This window comes from Linepithema humile, chromosome 1 (assembly GCF_040581485.1).
Source record: "Linepithema humile isolate Giens D197 chromosome 1, Lhum_UNIL_v1.0, whole genome shotgun sequence".
In the NCBI taxonomy this organism is placed as follows: Eukaryota; Metazoa; Arthropoda; class Insecta; order Hymenoptera; family Formicidae; genus Linepithema; species Linepithema humile.
In genome coordinates, this window is record NC_090128.1 from 1,671,894 (window position 1) to 1,686,973 (window position 15,080).

The window sequence follows — 15,080 nt, forward strand, 5'->3', positions numbered from 1 at the left end:
TCTTCATATATGAGATATATATCTATATACGTTTAAATTTTTTATTTTTTAAACTGAAAAAAAGTAGGAACATAAATTATGAATTTCAAATTTTTTAATACAATTTTATTATTATTTTTAAATAAAATAACTTATTAGTATTTGTCTGAATAAAATATTTTTAAGATAAACAAATTTTTTTCAAAGTTTTAATACTTCTTCAAAGATGTTTTAACTATAATGTTTTAGTAAAATTATATTATTTCTAGACAATATTTTATATGTAGCAAAGTTTCTTAAATCGCGTAGCACTACTAATTTTAATAGCTTGCTTCTCTTGGATAAATATTTATTGCTGAGCTTTCTTGAAATTTTAATCGGAATAATCAACAAAATAAATCCGAATAATAAATAAATTGAATGATAAATTGCAATATCGTCGGTATTGTAAAAATCTAAACATCCTATAATCGATAATAAAGAAAATTTAAGAAATTTAGGAAACTTTATTATCGATTACAGGATATTTAGATTTTTGCAATAAAAATTAAATTCGCTATTTATTAGTTTTCAATATTTTTTTATATTAACGACTATTATTAACTATACATAAAGAAAAAAATTAAGGTTATTTTTCTTATTATGGCATACTTCTTTCTAAAAATGTATAAAATTATTTCGCGCAGCAAATGCCGAAATAACTCAAATTTCCCACATCGTTAATAATTGATCCAACTATTGCGATAACACGCAACAGATAACATTTGTCATAACATTAAACATCATTTTATTACTTACATATTATGTGACTTTTTCAACGCCGGAAAAGAGATATCTCTACGTAAGAGCAAGCGCTCGAAAGGTCCGCCGGAAAATCGATGACTTACCGCTGCCATTGCGCGCAGCGCTGCATTCGTCGAAGGTATTCCTACGCGTCGTCGCAGCACTCATTTTGGTCCGCGGCGATCATCTAGTGCTGTGATTTTCGTGAAGAAATCATTAAAAAAGAGTCATCGCAAACTTTTTGTTGCTCTCGTGCTCGCATTTATTACGCTCGTTTGTTGCTGGTAGTTAATTATCGCATACCGCATTGTCAAAAGTGATTTTTCGGATACCGCGAGTGCACTTCCGGTGGTGTTCGCAGCGCCGCAGTGTCGCCAGAGAGCAGAGAGAACGAGGTGCGGTGTTGCGTTGCGTGACTGGGTGCGAGCGATCGTAGCGCGTGTGTGTTTGTTGTGTTGCGAGTAAACGAGTTTAAATTCTTCGTATCCTCCTTTTCGGGAACGTGCACGCGGACACGAACGGAGGAAAAAACGATCGGGAGCGAGCAACTGGAAGAAACGAAGAAAACGAGCGAGAGGAAGAGAGAACGAGAGAGAGAAAGAGAGAGAGAGAGAAAGAAAGAGAGAGAGAGCGAGAAGGAGAGCAAGCCAGGAGTTGTGAAGACCAAACAGTGTCGCCGTCTAAATTTTGCTGGTAGATCATCCGCGCGAGCCAGACAGAGAGAAGACAACATGTCGTCCTACATTCAGGTCGCCGAGGACGAGGGTGAGGAGCCCATTGAGCTGCCCACCGAAGACGATACCACGCTCTTGCTCACCACCTTGTCCGCCCAATTTCCCGGCACTTGTGGCCTCAAGTACCGCAATCCAGAGTCTCGTACGATGCGCGGCGTACGACTGGTCGACGGTCGTCTTCACCCACCCGAGAACGGTTGGGGCAAGGCGATCTACTTCTGCGTGTTCCCCAAAGGTATATTTATAAATTCATACTCTCGTTTGCATTGTATTTATATCGAGGCGGCGCTGCGCGCACTTGCAACATCAATGTACGCGTACAAGCGAGCCGGAACAAATACGGAGATGCATGATACTTTCATAGATTATCGGATAGAAAAGAAAGCAAACTCTCTTTTGCTATATGCTTTCGAAAAGAACTCCTATCCTAGAGCATTCTAATATTACGCATCCGCGATTACTTTCTTGGTCCGAAATTCCGAAGCAGCGGCTTGATCAATGCAGATGTGTTATTTTCATTGAATGAAATCTTATTTCTTAAAAGAATTGTTGTCTCTTTTAATTATATTTATTATTATGTCGAATGAGATGATTGATTATCGCAGAAATCTCCGTATTTGCTAACTTTTATAATATCAAATAGATGGAATCATATTCTCATGGCCCATGAAAATTTATATTAATTGCTAAAATATTAAAGACTATCAAAGTACAATTTAATATATAATGTGCAAGTCAAGAAACTTTGAATTATATATTTCTTTCTCTGATTTCTACTTTCTCTGATATTTCTTCTGTTTCTTTTTTTATTTTTTGTCTGGGAATAATCAGGAGTCGTAAGACATGAGCATCTATTATGTCTTTTCAGAGAACAAACGTAAATCTGATGACAATTTGGAAAATTCCACAGCTAAGACTAAAAGAATGGAAACGAAGTTGCGTTGCACTGACTTGATTGTGCTTGGTTTACCATGGAAAACTACCGAACAGAATTTACGCGAGTATTTTGAAACATTTGGTGAAGTTCTAATGGCTCAGGTGAGTCTTGGTATTTGCTGAAATTTGTGGTTGGGATTGAAAAATAATATAAAAGGTTTGGTGCTGTACTAATGTTTGCATTTTGTAAAGTGTACTAATCTATTAAATGATAACATTAAATAATAAAAGTATGTTGTTTTTTTTTAACAATGATAATATTCAAATTTTTAATAACTACTTTTAATAAAGAAAAAAATATTTATAACATTGTACGTGTATGTGTACACATATTGATATTAATATTACTTATTCATAAAATAATGAAGAAAATGGGATATGTTTAAACAAATACATTGCATACTTGTGTTATAAAAGATTATATTAAAATTCTATTATAGGTAAAGAAAGATGCGAAATCTGGACAGAGCAAAGGATTTGGCTTTATTAGATTTGGAAGTTATGAATCGCAGTTGAGATGCCTTGCTCAACGTCATATGATAGACGGCAGATGGTGTGACGTCAAGGTTCCTAACAGTAAGGTAAGAACATAATTTATTCGCAGATTCTATAATTTTTCTCGATACTTTTTACTGCTTTCTTAAATATCTAAGAAAATTCTTGAAAGAGTTAAATCGGTAATGGATATTTAAAACATATAGAAAAGTGAATAAATCATTTTAAAAGCAATAGAAAACATTTTGAAAATATTTTACACTTTTGTCACGAATAATAAAAGCGGTGTGATTTTTTTCTATATTTTATATTTAATTATTTATTTGTTATTTTAAAGACATTACTATGGCTATTAGATAACAAAAATTATAGAACACAGTCAATACTACAATATATCAGTTACTGATAGTACATTGCTCTTATAATAACTTCGTAATAACATGTGCTATATCTTTACTATGTAGATAAATATTAAATAATAAAAATTTTCGTGTCCGATGCTGTTAAATACTGATTTGAAACATTTAAATTTTTTATTGTTTTTGAAATGATATATTCAACTAAAGTAAACATATTTTCATTCTGTACATATTTTCAAACTACATGAAAATTGCATCGAAACTTATAATTAAAGGATCGAAATAATTTATCACGTTTATAACGAATATAAAATCATTTTTTATATCAACAAAATTATTCTTTGTTTTTTCAAATTGTGCTAATTAAAATTATCGACATTTATAATTTTGCACATGCTTGTGTTTTCGAAGAATTTTTAATATTATCGATAGCAAGAGAGACATCTTATTTAAAAACAAAGTAGCATATGATGGAATGCACTGCACAATGTAACTCCTTTGAATCGAGTGAATATGCAAGACAAATTTGTTTGAATCTAAGTTGCTGTTTGTTTCTACAAATTTATGCAAAAATATGTACAGATATGAGCATATGTTTAACATTGCAAGTAGAAGTGCTGTATGAGAGACAACCAACCAAAATTGATAAGCTTATGATCATGTGTGGATACGGATAATACCTTATCTTATAAACTTCCTGTTTATCTCCATTTATCATAAAACGCTTTAAGCAAATGTCAATATTTTCTCTCACTCCTTGGTAATTTATATTACGTTTATGTACATGGGACGTATTCGCTGTGGTATAAATAGATGAATGTGTGAGAGATTACAAGTGGTGAAATTATACAGAAAGAATGCAAAATGCCTGTATGTATGAATGTATGTTTATACGAGTGTGGTGCGTGAGCCGAGGAGAGAGCGACGTTATGGTGTGTTTGCGTGAATATGTAAATAATAAAGTATGTTTGTGTCTCTAAATAGTATGAGATCTCTTTAGAGGAATGATTAATAGTCCTGTCTGAGATTGGAACGGAAAAGAGAATGATTCGATAAAAACATACTCAACTTACGGCAGACTCCAAGTACCGTCGTGTGTTATCTTTCTCAAGATTTCTTACCAGTGACGAAGCTCTCGCAAATTTTGATCACAATGAGTCAAAAAAGAAAAAAAAAAAAAGCTTCAGACAATCTAATCGTTACTTTGATAAAGGCAAAAAAATTATTGAATTGCGTAGCATTTCGAGTTACGAGCACGCATGGATGAGAACATTATGAAACAGAATGTGTTGCATATTGAAAGATAAATATTTTCGCGTTTTCGAGTGCGTATCTTCCTAGATACATCAAATATTGTAATGAGTATGACTTTGTGTGCTGGAGTATGCAAATGCAGGATTTCATATTCACATATGAAGCATGTCTCAAAAACAACCGTGATTAAATTGTTCGGTATTGAAAATTCGCGCTAGTCCCCGGGAAACGATATACATGGCAAAATAGTACGTCTGTGAGATCCGCGAATGCGTTGTCACGATATCCAAATATAACATTGCAGAGTTCGAGAAGTGCATGAGTCTAATGGAAAGATTTTGTGAAGCGACGCTGAGTATGAGTAGAATGCTTAATCAGGAATGAGACTCGCGAATAGATTCTGCGTTGCGAAATTATTCACGGCCGCGTTTCCACGCGATCGACAGTTTGCCGAAACGGGTTCCCGTCGGTTTTCGAATGCATATAGTTTGGAACACGCATAACCGTGTTGCTGCGATGAGCGGAGCGAATGCGTATGTGTGCTTCAAATATTTCGATCAAGTCTGTATGTGATTGTCGAGGGCTGGTGTAATCTGGTTGCAGAATATTGATGGCTTAATGATGGCGCGTCAGTATGATACGGGTAAGCACGGTAACGAGTGTTACCGACCTATACCGGTGCATACGCCGAATAGTCGCCGAGTGCCGGCGTCGAAGCCGTACGTAGCCAACGTAAACTCGTCGTCGTCCGAGGCCACTGCTCCGCCGCCGAGCGCGCCTCCTCCTCGTTACGACTCGGAGTACGATTACAAAACCACCCACTACCCGTCGTATCCCCCGAACTATCCGTACGACGATAAGTACAAGTATGAAGGTGGTGGTGGCGGCGGCGGCGGCGGTGGCGGCGGCGGCGGCGGCGGCGGCGGCGGCGGTGGCGGTGGTCAACAGCAGCAGTACAACGCTTACAACGAAAAGCCGAGCTACGCCGCCTACGAGGAGTCCGCAGCCTACGATTCGCGTGGCTACATGGCGCCACCTCACGCGACCGCTGCCGCGACGCCTGCCAATCCCGCGTATCCGCCAGCCGACGCCGAATACGGACCGAGGTACTACGGCGAGGGACGCGCGGCCGCTTATCCAGTCGCCGACAATTGTCCGGAACAGTACGCCGACAAGGGAAGGTACGGCAATTACGTGTACGAGCAACGTTGCTATTACGACCAGGCCGACGGCCGTTACGCGGCGACGGACTGCAGATACATGGAAGTGCGTTACCCGGACGCGAGGCATCCCGACAATCGTCATCACTTGCCGGCCGATCCTGGCCGGGAGGCGGATTGCAGATACGTCGACAGCCGCGAGATGGACAGGCGATACGCTGTTGACGGCAGGGAACCGGTGGACGGCAGGTACGCGATGGACAACCGCGAAGTCGACAGCCGTTACGCCGCTGCGCCGGACGGCCGGGACCCCGTCGACGGTAGATACGCCGATCCGGCGAGATACCCGTCGAAAGAGAACTACTACGATCGTTATTACAAGCACCGGCCGTCGAGGGATCACCACGTCGCGGACACGTCAAGATACTGAACTGAAATTATCGTAAATACAGCCAATCATGTTTAAATGGGAATATTGTACTATGTCATATTTTCGCTGTTAAGGGCCGCGACTGATCTTTTCTATCAGGATTTAATACACATTCCTCGACGGATTATACCACGTACTCGTCAATGCTATGTTGCTGTGCACTTTTTGGACTTTGGCAGATTTTTTAGTATCGCAACAATCATAGAAAACGCGTGGAGAATTTATAAATGTCAAAAACGAGATAAAGGTATTCGTATAAAAATGCATCACATTAATGTGTAAAATATTAACACACACTCTATTCAATACAACAACACATAAAATACAATTGATATTTTTCATATAAAGATAATCATATTTTGATAATTATGATTTTTTATCACTTTCAATTTGATGAAATTTTCTGACACTATTGATTTATCATTGATAGATCGATTAGTTTAATTATAAATTATTTTAGAGATGTTGAAAACAACAAAATAAATGCGTGGTATAACGTGTTTAAAATGTGTAAATATTTATTCTTTTATAATAGCTGCGAATAGTAGTGACAAATACTTTAAGTTTATTTATTAATGTAATTTTTGTATATTTTTTTATATAATTAAGATATATTCCCATTAATTCATGATGTTTGTTAAAAATAACAGATATGTTGTCTAATGGTAGCAATAATTAGTCTGGAATAAAACTGTTTAGATTTTACCAGATATGTGCTTATTATTCAAATTAAGACAGTGTAATATAGCATGGAATCTACATCGAAAAAGTATAAAGAGAAGGACAGATTGTACAGATTGATGCATGGATTTCAAGTGGTCATAGTGCTTAAGTGTTCGTTATAACATATGAATATGAATTATATGTAAATCGAGCCAAACGATATCCTTTTTTAAATCGATTAAATGAGTATGTGTTTAAGAATTTTCTATAAAACTTGACGTTTAGTGCAGATTAGTTGCAATCGAGGGAACGTTAGAGTCTTATGTTAAACGTGAAAAATTGCACATTAAGCGTAAGCGAAACTTGATTGTCTGTAATACGATTTGCGTTACACTCGATGTAAACTGTGACTGTAATGTACTTATATTACGCCATACTCTCGATGAACGCATATGTCACGCAGCGATTCTACCGCCGCCGATATTGTGAGTAATGTGCACTGCACGCAAGTTTTACTTGGATAACCGTGAATCTGTCGTACATGATTGACTGATTGTGCGTTTGTGCGTAGGAGGGAATGATTCAACAAGTACCCTGCAAGGTATTCGTCGGCCGCTGTACAGAAGACCTTACATCTGATGATCTGCGAGACTATTTCTCCAAATTCGGCGAAGTCACGGACGTGTTCATCCCGAAACCTTTCCGCGCGTTCTCGTTTGTCACTTTTCTAGATCCGGAGGTCGCCCAGTCGCTCTGCGGCGAGGATCACATTATCAAAGGCGTGTCAGTACACGTGTCGAACGCCGCGCCCAAGTCCGAGGGTAACAACAAGAATTTCAACAACCAAGTGAACTCGAACATGAGGGGTGGCAGGGGCGCGCCGGGACCCGTCGATAATAACGTGCAGGGCAATTATCAGGGTAATCGTTACATGGGTCATTCGGGCAACAACATGGGCCCGAACGGTTGGAACAATCCGGGGAATCGCGGCAATCTCGACATGCCGAATCTACAGGCTCTCGGCATAACCGGGCAGAACAACGGCGGCGGCGGTGGCGGCGGTATGTCGAACCCACTGGCCATGGGTGGTCTGAATCTGTCTGCGCTACCGGTCAATCCAGCACTGGTGGCCGCCGCCTTGAACCAGGCGTCCTGGGGCTTGATCGGCAATCTGCAGAATCAGGGAAACGACCAGGGTTATTCGAATCAGCCGGGCCCGCCGGGCCAGCCGCCCTCCGGTAACAATAGCATCGGGAATAGCGGCAACTCCGGCTTCCTCAGCTGGATGAATCAGGGCGGTGGTGACGGCAACACCGGCAATCCCGGCACCGGCGGTCCCGGGCCGAATAACCCGAACGCGTCCCAGGGCGCCTGGCAGAATCATCCGGGTCAGCGCGACCAGAAGTCGAATACCTTTCTCAAGTACGAGTAAACTCAGCCGGGGCCGTGGGTCTACTCGTAAAACCAAGCGGATCCTCTATCCACGGGTCCCGACGCACGAACCTTAACGAACGGTGGTGACTGAAGGGTGGTCGGCGGGTCGAGGGTGCTAAAAGCGCGTCGTCCCCACATAGGAAAAAGGAAAAATAAGAGACAGAGCCTATAGTATGTTGACGTTTTTTCTAATGTTTTGCACTAATCGCCACTGCGTGTATTATAATATTTCGATACCCTCCCCACTCTCTTACTGATTTAACGAATTAGCACAATTCCGTTCGTTAAAAGAGTTTAGGCTTACGTCGAGGCGCGGATAGCTCCGATCATCCGAACATGCGTTCACCCGGCTTTTGTGTGATCTCTCTCTGGTTCGAGCGTACGATCTAGCGGCATGAGTAAATTGGATATGTATGTTTGTGGATAGCGTAGCTGCGCGGCAACATGAGACTATGTATTCGAATACGTATATATGTGCTTAGTGTAATGATTTGTAAACGTGTGGTTTATAGTTATTAATAGGACATATATCCGACGGGGTCTAAGTCAGAAGGAGGGTTGAACTACGTTTAGCGCGTGTGAAGCAATCGTTCGGCAGGCACTCGAATAGAATGGAATGGTGCAAGTTTGGATTGTAGTTGTCATTCTTTTCCATTCTATTTGAATGCGTAACATCGACCCGTTGAACAATTGCCAAATGACTGGAAAATAGAGCTCAAGCCTTTCTTCGTCATAAATTTCTCCAATAAGCCAAGACTTCGGATATTTATTTGGAAATATCTTGGAACATTTTCAAATGAAATAAATCTCCCGTTTATTGGTGAAAAGGTATGAATGTGTCGGAATAGTTCGCAAAATGCCTAGAGATTGATCGCAGCTATCCGTGTTGTATATTATTATTGATCAGTGCAGTCAGTGCACCGGGGGGGGGGGGGGGGGGGGCACCCCGGGTTCTAAGTGACAGCGCTACTATTGATTTGAACTTACGTTTCAAATATTTCAGAGTGTAACACATAAGTAGTCTATTACGTGAGAATTTTACACTGGTGTGCAGATGTGTCAAAATTATTGATTGGTTGTGTGTGAAAGAAGGCATTTGAATTGACCAGATTTTTCTATTTTAATTGAGTGATTTAAAGAAAACAGTAAGAAAAATGGTTTAGATGTCTTATATGTCTGTGTATAATGTGCAAGTTTTTGAATGAATATCTTTGATGAGAAGACTTTCGAACTGTTTCCTAATTGAACGATGATGAAAGAAGTAGCTCTACAAGTTGAGAGTATTTATTTTTCAAAAAAAAACAAAGAAATAAAGTAAAAGAAAGTGTCATTAGTGGCAGGACGAGAAAGAATGCAGTTCACATCTCACAATTATAGTCAATAACTTTAACATATGAAGTAATTGCATCGCAATTAAACTTAAAGATCGTATTCATCACCGCGATATCACTGTGTACCGCATTGAAAAAAATTATTTAGATCGATTATCTCAGAAAACACTATCTTATGAGTATATTAATTGAAAGAATAAAATAATCCTCTTAAGAGATGTATGTGCTGTTGTGCTTTTCATTTTTATCGTATAGTGATTTCTCATAAACTTCCTACTTGACGCGAAAAAATATACTACTTAACATACAACTCTATTAATAATAATACTCTCTCTCTCTCTCGCACACTCTTTCTCTTTCATTAGCATAAATTCTCGTCATTACGTGTCGCGTGTATAGATGAAAAATTCTCTTCTAACTTTGAAAGCACCGATTGGATTGTTCGACGCGCGTGTGTGCATGGCGGTTGAATGTATTTGTTAATGGTCGTCTCAGAACTACAGGTGTGAACGTTTTTATTACTGGCAAACGTGATAATGCCACTTTATTTAATGCACTGAGAACGCATGTGCTTGGCAGCGCGAAATGGAGTAATGAGACGACTGAGTAATAATATATTAAGGCGAGTGGTAAAGCTGCGGTATAGGTCTTAGATGAGAATGAACAAAAAGTCGTCCAATGTGTGTTTGGTATATACTTAGACCGAGAGGTTATTTATATACATATAATATATGTAAAAAAAAGAAAAAAAAAAGAAAAACGGCTAAATCTCAGACTCTGATGAAGAGATAGGCGAAGGTGGAGTACGTTGATCGCACTTTTCAAGTTTGTAAATTGTTAAATCGATCTATAACACAGAGGCTGTAGTTTAAGACAACTTTTAACAGACACTAGAACCGTACCTAGCTTGTCGTTGAGGCACGAATGTTCGCGCTTAAATTCCGTTAAATACGCGGAAGTCGTTTCAGGGAATGCAGAGTTCCTTACAAACAGCGGAAATAGAATATAAAGTAAAACTTATACAAAGAGTAAAGTGAAATTGTTGACTGTACGATAGTAGTCAATCGATCAACCCGAACATTCGTGCGTGAGTCGTCGCGATTATGGATCTACATGGTCTGATAATTAAGTTCGTAGACATATATATATATCTTTGTTTTCTCTCACCCAGCATTGGAAGCCAACGAGATATGAAATTTATATTTCATCCCTTCGCTACATTCCATGTCGCTCGCGACAGCATTGATATTCAGTAATTGTTCAAAGAGCACAAATCAATATTCCCGTTTAGCTTGGAAAGAATGGCGAAGAAATGTTGCTCGAATAAACTTTGCAACTTGTAAATCAATTTCGTTTTATGAACTTAATTGTCAAATTACGTATTTCAAATCGTTTGAAATAGCGGTGCCTACGATATTGGGCATCTTTGTGATCCCTCAATTATGATCCCGTGCAGGAATGAGTTTTGCGCGCGATGAGAGTGCTCACTGCTCAAAGGATGCCTTGCAAAACGATTTGGAAGTGATCTACGAAATATGTAAATACGGATTGATATAAAACAATTTTAACATCGCTCATGAAGTGTAACGAATTTTATCGTAGAGTTAGTTGCGCTGTGTAAATTGCTCGATATTGTTGTGTCCCGAAAGAGAGAGAGGGAGAGAGAGGAAATGAAATTGCGTGAGAGTCCGAGACGTGTGTCGTGAAACGTTGTCGTGTGAGAATGTTGACTTTAATCCGTCGATCTCTCGGCTGCTGGAGGGGGGGGGGAGGGATTTCGGGCTGTGTCGAGGAAGTGCACGAAAAACTATGAATCCGACATTCTTCTTTCACACTTTTGAAATAATCTCATGCTGCAAACGAATCGAATGAGAAATTGTCTGTCGAGGTGTTTTTACGAGTGCGAGAACGATTTCACGATTTATCTAGGTACGGAAATTCCTCGGAAAAAAAAAAAAAAAAAAGAAAGAAACATCGCAATTGCAAAGCCCTTTTGTCCACGATAGTTACGGTATGTTGCGCGAAACTTTGTAGATATGAATATTACACAAACAAACCGCGAATGGCATTCGTATGTACGTTTTCCAATTTATGCTGACCATTTTACGACGTGAAATTGTAAAACATTTTTCGAGTTCGACGTGGTGCGAAAATACTCAATGCTCTCCGTAACGTTCTCCGTTGATTGTAGTGTATGTCAAACTATGCCGAGAATAAAAGACCCAAATACCGTGGGGTATCACAGATTCCTTCAAATGCGTGCCTTTAAATGCGAATCAGTGACGCACAATCACAAAAAAACTATTGGCTGTTACAGAAATTCACAGTATCGTCTTTTGTTGCGAGACTTGAAATTGATTTCATTCTGTTTACTAATCTTTTCCAAATTACATTTTGCAACAGCCAGTATATCAGTTTAAAACTGATGCGTCTGTAGAACAAACGATTTAATACAATATTGTCGGATGAGGAAATTTTTAATTTATTTGATATATGTGTTAATGCGAAATTTTTTGCAAAATCCTTTCTTAACACTCGCGTGTAACAAGTTTTAATTTACTCTTAAACGAACGATCGTCTTTATTGAGAAAAGCAAAGTTGCGCGTTTAAAAATAACTGTTGTCCTATCGCGACACGAGGACAGACTTAAGACGACAATTATAACTAGAGAAGTAAAAGCGAGCGGAAGAGTTTGAAAGGTAACAGAGAGCATCGGTAGCCAGCCTTTCGGTGATGACTGAATGAAGACGATGACTGAAGTAAGCGTAAGACTACAGAAGCGTCCGCTGATTCTCCAAACAGGTGATTACGATCTTACGACATTATTTCTCTTTCATAACGCCTCACAACGATCATGTATAGAATAATCACTCTGGCTTCCCGCAATTTACGGAAAATTTATTTTTGTACATCCTGTCGTACATTATGTATATTTTTAATCTTTTCTTTTTTCAATTTATGCGCGCTCGCCGCATTTGCAATAATTCTCCTCAGTGAAGCAGGAAAAAGAGTTCCCCGTTAATTTCCTTGCTTACTTCTCTCGGAACGTGACCCCCTCGTTCAAATGTTTTCTTGTACAAAATTGTTTATTTCACAGAAAAAGATAGTACGGTAGATGCCAATGAATTTCAGGTAGTCCATAGCCGCATTGACTGATATTTATGGAATTATGTTTCTTATGAAATGTAGTCTATTAACCACGTTTCATTATATTTAACAAGCTTTATGAAGAAACTCTTTGATATGGCAAAGCTTTGATATGATTTTGCTCGGTGGTTTTCGTCGTCCTCGAACTTTGCTTGTTCAGAGAACACAGACCTGACGAAGAACTTCTTGCAATGAATTGATTTGTTAAATGCCGCTTCTCCGCTGCAAAGTTTTGTCTTACGCAAAAATTACATGATTTGTACTCGATGCTTTGTTGACGTTTGAGAACATATTTGTCTTAACACACCCACACAACCCGTTTTGCCGTGGCCGATTAACAATTCTCACAAAGTGTCACGAGCGAGAGATGGGATTTCAGGCATACCTTTCGCGCATTCACTATCTTACTCTGAAGCCGCAAACTAGGCATGGAGCTGAGTTACCAACAATTTTAAGGAATGAGTCTGTCGTGTGCGTTTAAAGAAAATGAGAAAAGGTCACACACACACTGCGGCAGTTATATCCTTCTATTTTCTCGCTCATTTGCGTCACGTCCTGGAGAACAGTAAGATCATCCATCTAGGAAACAATCAAAAAATTACAAATTGGAATGTTAGTACTCTAGTTAGCTCCGATGATCTGGTAAATGCCGGAAAACACTAATTCTGTACGATTCTGTTCAACAGCCTAGATGAATATATGTAATGATGTTGATGTCCGTGAACGTACCTCTTGGATAGACACGAACGAACAAGTGTTGACAAATTGATGCAAGTGGAAAGACCGAAAGAGCGAGCGAGCGAGAGAGAAAGAAAGGTGAAAGGATTGGAGATGAGAGAGTAAAAGGGTTGGCGAGAGAGGAGTATATATTTTTGCAGGAGAATAGAATTTGATGGGATGATGGTGATGATGCACTGCGCCGAGAGAAGTTGCTAGACAAGTGTGGAGCGAGTGCTTTTTTGAAAGCGTGAGGAGTTTTTTCGTAAGCGTGTTGATCAGGTTGCTGCGAAACATAAACGAAAGCTGGGCAACGCTGGACAGTTTAATGCCTTACCGTGATTTTGCTTTCAGATTGCGAGAGCGATGGTGATTGATCATGGTTAATTCGTGCTTACTCTCGTGGAAAGAAAAACAGATTATTCTGAGCCGGACGAAACGCAGTTGCATTTGGAAAGCAAATCTATGGAGTCTGGAGATGTGTAGAGACTTGAAACCGATGACCAGCAGCTAGTAGCAGTACAATTAAAGTAATTCTTTAACTGTATTTCCAATATTTTATTTCATATTAAAGTCATTAATTTGACTCGCTATATAACAATAATTTTGATTAAAATTAAATATTGTTATTTCAATACTAAATGTTTTAGTGTTGGCGTATCCATTATTAGTTGTATAGATTGTTTTTTTAGTTATCTATTTCAGAGTTAGCAGTTTGTTAAATTAATATCATTGGAGTTGATATTACGCCAATTGGTAAAATTTGTCAGAAATGGATTTACATTATTTTGTTGTAATTTGATAATTTTATTCATAAAACTTTGAGTATTATGTCACTATCTTTAATGCATATTTAAATCTAAGACTGTGATTAAATCGATATTCTGACAACTATTAATACTCAAAGTTTTATAAAATAAGTTAAGTTAAGTTAAATAGTATAAAAAGTTTTATAAAATTATAACAAAATAATGCGAATAAATTTTACCAATTAATGCAATATCAAATTTTAATGACATGAATTGAACCAATTATTACCAAATCAGAATAAAAATAAATAATTATTTTTAAGACTTAAAATACTGCTAAAATAAAAATTTTAAAACTTTTGTAAATAAGAATAGCAACATAGAAAAAAATGACATTAAAAATGAAACTGATTGTTTAATGTCAAAATAATTTAACTTTTTAAAATTATTTTTTTATTGTTTTCAGAAAATATACATAGTGCTTATCATCAAGTTCCTCTTGAGAAGGTAGCAGACATTCAGTTACTGGGAATGGTTTTGGACCTGACGAACTATTCACCGTTTTAATTGTGGATAATTGGAGATGGTAATTAAAGAGAAAATAACACATTTATGATCGTTTATATAACAAATTACAAGATTATTCGAATCGAATCCATTGTGTTCGAGTTCGTTACGTATTTATGATTATAAAGCAAAATAAAATTTTAATAGATTAATATGAAGCATCTTTTAGTATATAGATTCACCTGATCACTGATATAGCTAAGAGAGAAACTTACTGTCATCTTTTACAAAAAAGTGTCATTGTTTGTCAAAAATTGTCAAAAATTATTGACAAAAAGTTAACTAAAACTCGTTTTATTTCGTTTTATTTCTCAAAAGTTTTTGATTTGCACAAGAAATGTT

The 15,080-nt window shown here is 38.0% G+C and overlaps 1 protein-coding gene and 1 long non-coding RNA gene across 4 annotated transcripts; both read left to right on the plus strand.

Annotated features, from left to right (window-relative positions):
- The first annotated feature begins 1,179 nt into the window (after positions 1 to 1,179).
- On the plus strand, positions 1,180 to 11,804 carry TBPH (TAR DNA-binding protein-43 homolog). Of its 3 annotated transcripts, none has more exons than XM_012370678.2 (4): positions 1,180 to 1,731; positions 2,365 to 2,534; positions 2,873 to 3,013; positions 5,144 to 7,143. In XM_012370678.2, the coding sequence occupies exons 1-4, from the start codon at positions 1,494 to 1,496 to the stop codon at positions 6,128 to 6,130; spliced, it is 1,536 nt and encodes a 511-aa protein (XP_012226101.2). In that variant the 5' UTR covers positions 1,180 to 1,493; the 3' UTR covers positions 6,131 to 7,143. The 3 variants fall into 3 exon arrangements, with proteins under 3 accessions (XP_012226101.2, XP_067204427.1, XP_067204428.1); XM_067348326.1 differs by lacking the exon at positions 5,144 to 7,143 and adding an exon at positions 7,365 to 11,804 and having other exon boundaries at positions 1,353 to 1,731; XM_067348327.1 differs by lacking the exon at positions 5,144 to 7,143 and adding an exon at positions 7,365 to 11,804 and having other exon boundaries at positions 1,353 to 1,731; positions 2,407 to 2,534.
- A 562-nt stretch (positions 11,805 to 12,366) lies between these two features.
- On the plus strand, positions 12,367 to 14,890 carry LOC105674407 (uncharacterized). The gene is made up of 4 exons (XR_010888205.1): positions 12,367 to 13,317; positions 13,392 to 13,687; positions 13,777 to 13,952; positions 14,638 to 14,890. It is a non-coding gene; the product is annotated as an uncharacterized lncRNA (long non-coding RNA).
- The last annotated feature ends 190 nt before the right edge of the window (positions 14,891 to 15,080 follow it).

Coding starts and splice junctions, on each gene's coding strand:
- TBPH (XM_012370678.2), top strand. CDS start 1,494: ATGTCGTCCTACATTCAGGTCGCCGAGGACGAGGGTGAGGAGCCCATT. Junction 1,732..2,364: donor CTTCTGCGTGTTCCCCAAAG/GTATATTTATAA, acceptor ATGTCTTTTCAG/AGAACAAACGTAAATCTGAT. Junction 2,535..2,872: donor GTGAAGTTCTAATGGCTCAG/GTGAGTCTTGGT, acceptor ATTCTATTATAG/GTAAAGAAAGATGCGAAATC.